The sequence below is a fragment of the Echinops telfairi genome, unplaced genomic scaffold, assembly GCF_000313985.2.
Source record: "Echinops telfairi isolate 266 unplaced genomic scaffold, ASM31398v2 ScPeMD7_7468;HRSCAF=8506_0, whole genome shotgun sequence".
In the NCBI taxonomy this organism is placed as follows: domain Eukaryota; kingdom Metazoa; phylum Chordata; class Mammalia; order Afrosoricida; family Tenrecidae; genus Echinops; species Echinops telfairi.
This window is the reverse complement of record NW_022111369.1, coordinates 68,128,382-68,134,355: the sequence shown is the minus strand read 5'-3', so window position 1 is coordinate 68,134,355 and position 5,974 is coordinate 68,128,382. Positions and strand designations below refer to the sequence as shown.

The 5,974-nt window shown below is 39.6% G+C and overlaps 1 protein-coding gene across 1 annotated transcript in view; it reads right to left on the bottom strand.

The window, feature by feature from the left end:
* The window catches only part of EXOC1L (exocyst complex component 1 like), a 22,298-nt gene that overhangs the window by 2,462 nt on the left and 13,862 nt on the right, over positions 1–5,974 (bottom strand). Inside the window, exon 2 of the mRNA XM_030888622.2 lies at positions 4,424–4,554. Within this exon, the coding sequence (XP_030744482.1) occupies positions 4,424–4,554 (131 nt within the window). The remainder of the gene's footprint in view (positions 1–4,423; positions 4,555–5,974) is intronic.

The following is a 5,974-nucleotide window of genomic DNA, read 5'->3' as shown; positions in this document are numbered from 1 at the left end:
GCCCACTTACAGTACACGATTGGGTTGTAAAATATAATCACAGAGTCGTACAACCATCACCACAGTCAATTTTGGATGTCATCCCTCAAAAGGAAATCTGTACTCTTTAAAGGTTCCCCTCCTATCCACTTCCCACCCTCCTGGTAAGAACAAATATACCTTTTGTCTTTGTGAATTTGTCTATTCTGCACATTTGGACACTATGTGGTCGTTTGTGTCTCAAGTGTTTTCCTTAGGATGTTTTCTAGGTTCATCTATCTTGTAACAAGTATCAGTTCAGCAGTTCAAAACCACCAGCTGCTCCATGGGAGAAAGCTGAAGCTTTCTACTTCAGTGAAGAGTTACAGTCTCTGAAACCCACAGGGGCAGTTCTACCCTGTCCTATAGGGTCGAATCCTGATTGGCAGTGAGGGGAGAGGAAGATTAAATGCTCATATTTTAATGGAGTGCTGGTGGTATAGTGGGTAATGTGTTGGGCTGTTAACTACAATGTCAGCGGTTTGAAACTGTCAACAGCTTTTTGGGAGAAAGATGAGGCTTTCTACTCCAGTTCCTAGGAAAGGACATCATGCTTGGTAAAAGTAGAGGGGCAGGGATCAAGAGGAAGACCCTGGAGAAGATGGATGCATCGATGGGCTCAAAGATAAAACCCCAAACTCATTGCCATCTAGTAGATTCAGACATACAGTAGCTCTCTACTGGGTTTCTGAGACTAAATCTTTATGGGAGCAGACCATAGTAGACAGCATATATTGACTTCAGTAAAGACTTTAGGAACCAAATTTCAATATACAGGCTACATAATTTTGATATTCAGGTGATATACTTGAGTGGCTAGTATTTCTCATGCAATAAGCTATTGTAAAAACGGCATAGGACCAGGAAATGCTTGGTTCTGTGATACATCAGGTTTTTATGAGTCGGAACCAACTTGATAGGACATAACAACCATACTCCTGTGAAGAGTTACAGTCTCGCAAACCCACAAGTGCTGTTCTGTTCTGTCCTAGAGGGTCCCGATGAGTCATCGTTGACTCAGTGGCAAGGAGTGAGCATCTTGCAGCTTGAAGGATGATTCTGCTGAGAATCTCAGTCAAAGGAACTCACACTCATTCTATCACCAGATACCAGCCAGGTTTCTGAGGTAGTTTTCTCTCTCAGATATTTGATCCTCATAATTTAGAGAGTATCCTTCAGGTCTTGGAAAGGATGAATCTTTCCATTTAAAAATCAAAGCCTGAGAATGCCTGCACACAGATCTCCCTCCCTCCCTCCCTCTTTCCCTCCCTCCTTCCCTTCCTCTTCTCTTCCTCATTCCTTCCAATACACTTTGATAGCTGAAAAGATTCTCACTATCACCTCATAATTGCTTGTGTTTAGACAAAATAATAAGTTTCTGGTCACACACGTCTTTGTCGGCAGGGCCAGGACAAGAGCCAGGATCAGCAGCAGCTCACCTCCAGCTTCTGCTGTGTCATCTTCTCTCCTGTTGAGTCTCTAAATCCCCAGTCATTTTGACGGCTGCTTTATAAATTGACTTCAATTTCAATTCCCTTCTGCTTTAAACTTGACAACTTTCTGGCTCTAAATCACTCTATTTAAAACTGCATCATTGCTATTGAGAAAAATATAATAACTGCTGACTGTGGATGACTCGATTCCAAGAGAGAAGAGTGGTGGAAATTCCCAGAACAACCAGGGTATTTTTACTGCATCCATAGAAACCTTTAGAAGAATGATTCCTTATATATGGCAGGTTTTCTTTGGGCAAGATGATGTTTTAGTTCCTAAAGCAACAGGAAAGATGAAAGCACTTGACTTCTCTTTGGTATGTAGTTCTAAGAGAATGGTCTGCATACTGGAAATGGGATACCTAGCAATGTAAGGACGAGATCAAGTGTCGAGTTTAAATCTGTAGGCTTAATGAATATATCCACAGGCACTGGTCAAACTTGTAGAAAATAATATCGTATTAACAATATTGAAGACTTTGAGGGGAATAAATGGGTCCCCAAAAGGGATGAGAGGGTTAGTTCCTGGAGTTGAGATGAGAGGATTTAACACTGATAAGTGTTTATATATCTACAGAGAAATATAAAGAAGAAAACATGGAATTTAAAAATTGTGAATCTCCCCTCCATTGGACAGACACAATTCTGGCCGAAGTGTGACGTCATTTCCTTGTACACATATATATACCTATATGATTTTTTAATATTAAAAATTAAGATTTCCATTTAAAATAATATGATACACTAAATAAGCACAGTTGAGATAATCTTCATATTTTAGAAAAGTTTTCTATGTGACTGCTCTTTCAGAACAGACAGTGATACTACCTGTCTGTCGTTCTTTTGGAAACATAGTTTATAATGGCTGCACAGTATTCCATAATCTATTTAGCCATATTCTAAATATTGGACAGATGGGCAGAATGTGCATTGTCAGAAAAACGTTATCTGAGTACTTGGGAATGAAAACAATGAAGGTCAGCACACAGTCACCTGCCAGTCTCTCCAAACTCCCCAAAATGTAAAAATAGGATTACTAGATGATAAGTCGAAGTAATAAAACCCCAAACCCATTTCCATCTAGTCGATTCAGACATACAGTACCCCTCCACTGGGCTTCTGAGACTGTAAATCTTTATGGGAGCAGACCAGAGTAGACAGCATATATTGATTTCAGTAAAGACTTTGGGGACCAAATTTCAATATACAGGCTACATAATTTTGATATTCAGGTAATATACTTGAGTGGGTAGTATTTCTTATGCAATAAGCTATGGTAAAAGACGGACCATCACAGCCCCGCGTGTTAAGGGGCTATCTATCCAAAGAAGAGACTGAGTAAGTCAGCAATTAGAGTTTGTAAGATTATGCCTGCTCTCTATCCAAAAGGGAGACAGAGTAAACCAACACTGAGAGTTTGCTGGATGATAGCTATAACAAATGTCCACATACAATGAAATGAATGTACAGAGGTGGGGAGTCAGGATAGGACCCCCTGCAACTGGGAATCTACTATCGGTACAGGATGATTGGATATTTTAAAGCCTGTGAGTTAGTAGTTAAGTACTGAGGATGTAGGAAGTTTAGGGGAGGGATGGATAGAGATAAAGAAATAAGAACACCGGGGCTTTTATTTAGGGTATAGTCTATGGAAGTGGAGGATATGGCTAAGACAAACTCAAAGTCACTGCCATAGAGTTGATGCTGACTCACGGTGAGCCTATAAGCAGAGCAGAATTGCCCCTCTGAGTTTCCAAAACAGTCACTATTTAAGGGAGCAGAAAGCCCTGTCTTTCTTCTCCTGAGGAGCGGCTGGTGGTTTTGAGCTGCTGACCTTGAAGTTAACAGCCCAACACGTAACCACGACAGATTAGGATAAATGGCAATTTGTGCATCAAAGACCTGGGGTTTCAGCTACGTCTTTATGAGAATCCAAATAAAAGAAAATATAAACGAGAATCCAAATAAAAGGAAATATAAACGAGCCACATTACTTTCAGAATCATGTACTGAATTCTTGAAAAGCCAAAGAATTTTAAAGTAGGAAGAAGAGTGTAGTGAAGAGTTGAGAAGCAATGTCTTAAAACCAAGAGCAATACTAGGACCCCTTTGTGTTTATACCATCCACTCACACGCATTCTCCTATTTGCTCATCATAAGAAAACTCTTATGAAGAACGGGATGGGATCTAGCTGAGAAAATGAAAACTTAAGGAGTCATTGTAATGGCTTTCCAATATTGGGAAGGCAGTGTTGTGTGAATGGAGATTGAATTTGTTCTATGTTGCTAAGGATCGCAAAGCTGGGAACCAAAGGTGAAGGTTATAGTGGGCAGGAGCATCACATATTTTGAAAAATGACATTTAAAATTTCAAGACTGATTGGTGGACTTATCTTGAACTTAAGAGCCCCTTGCAGAAGATATTTTTAAATGTAATAGACAAAATTCAAATTTGAATCCATAAAAATGGAACAAAAATGCCAGTAGATCACCCCTGAATGAAACTATATTTCTTAGAAACAATATAACATCATCTTAACACTTAGTACACTTAAGTAAATATATTAATTCATAAAAATAGAGGTATTGGGATAGGTACATATACTTATATGGCAATACATTGAGGAAGTGGACTTACTGGGCCTCTGCTCAAGCCCTCCCTCAATGCAAGAACACTTTGTTCTAACAACCTGGCATTCTGTGATGCTCACCCTCCTCACATGATCACTGAAGACAAAACGGATGCCTGGATGTTATAAGAGCTGTAAGAGCCCCCAATAAAATGATCTTAAAAAAACAGCCCCTCCAAAAAACCGCACTTAGTACATGCCAAGAATATATGAAGTAAGATATTGTAGAAAAAGTTCTCCACTGTATAAATGCCCATTTCCCTTTACAAAATATACACTTACAGTATCTGCTTCTTTTCCATCAATCATTTCTAGATCGTCCAAAGACCACTTTTTTGTTACTTCGTATTTTTCATCTAAACCCACTCTGTAGTGTTTCACAATAATTATTTTTACTTCTTCATTTTTGGTCACTGTAGGTAGAGGGAAAGAAAACAATTAGTTTAATGTAAACTCTTAAAAGATAATAAATTATTCATCAAGTCATATTTTTCAATAGCTATGCATCTTCTTTTCATACAAAAACCTTGAAGTCAGTGATATCCTGACCTTGGCCATTATTTCCACACCTCAATCCTCAGTCCCAATGCATTTGAATCTTCACAAAATGTGGCCCCAATTTGATTAATGCAGTCACATTATTTTTTGCTGCAATCATGATTACAGCTTGTCACAGAAATATCATCTGGAGCAGTGAGCTACATGCATAGAGATTTTTGGTGGAGAACTGGGTTCAATTTTGGAAAGGAAGTAAGAGGTTTAGTTTTAGCATATGATCCATGCCAAGGTGATTACCAGAACCAGTCGGGATTTTGCTTCATAAGAATGTAGAAATGTGGGGTCAGGAAGGCAAACAGTTCTACTCACATAGCACCATGGTGCTGAAGAGTGACCAAGCAGGTGCCCCACTAACTGTGACCCTTCCTCTAAAAGTCTCTGTGAGCCTCTTGACACAGAGGTACTGGTGTGGCAGCTACTGTTGACCTGGGTGGACTGTTTGAGATTTTGAGTCCTCTTAAGTGTGCCTTCCGAATTCTAGCATTCAAAATGTGCAGACATTTTCAAAAGAGTGGCACCATCATGGCTTATTTTATGTGAACCAAACAAGAGAAATAACTTACTGGCCTTATAATTATTTGCCTTTAGACTCATAAAAACACACCAGAAGAAACAACATTTGAACTGTGTGCTCCTGAATCTGAAAGTTAACTAGGTGGGAATGAAGGAGTATTTAGTGAGTATCATGTATTTGCCTAATAGAATCATTCTAGGGCTGCGAATATCTGATGAAAGTCTTTGTTCTCCACAAACCGATGGGGTTTTGTGTTTTGGAGAGATGCAAGGTTAACACGAGTCACATACAGTAGTATATTATAGGTAAATATCAGATGGGATCAAATATATGAAATATGTGAATATATGTGTCTTGTCAACAGGAATGTCAAGCAGAGAGAGTGTGTGCCCCTCCTCCAGGGAGGAAGACAGGAGTTCCCAGAATCGTCAAGAGAAGGTCATATCCACTTAGAGGCCTCATTGGCTATGACCTGATTGACAGGCTAGACTCCACCCCTTCATCAAGTTGACAGGAGATTATGTAACAGCCACGATGATGACAACAGAAGCTACACTTCACCAGGCAGTAGGAAAGCTGCTGGGCAAGGGCTCTTGAACTGAATGAAGCCAGTGAGGAGAGGAAGTTTCCCTGGAAGATGCAGATCAGATGAAATTAAGGGAATGCTGTAAGCTCAAATTTGATGATGGGATTGAATTAGCTAAAGAAGACAAGTCTGAGCAGATTGGTTTATCTAAGAAGAGGGTGCTGCGGCAGATGTT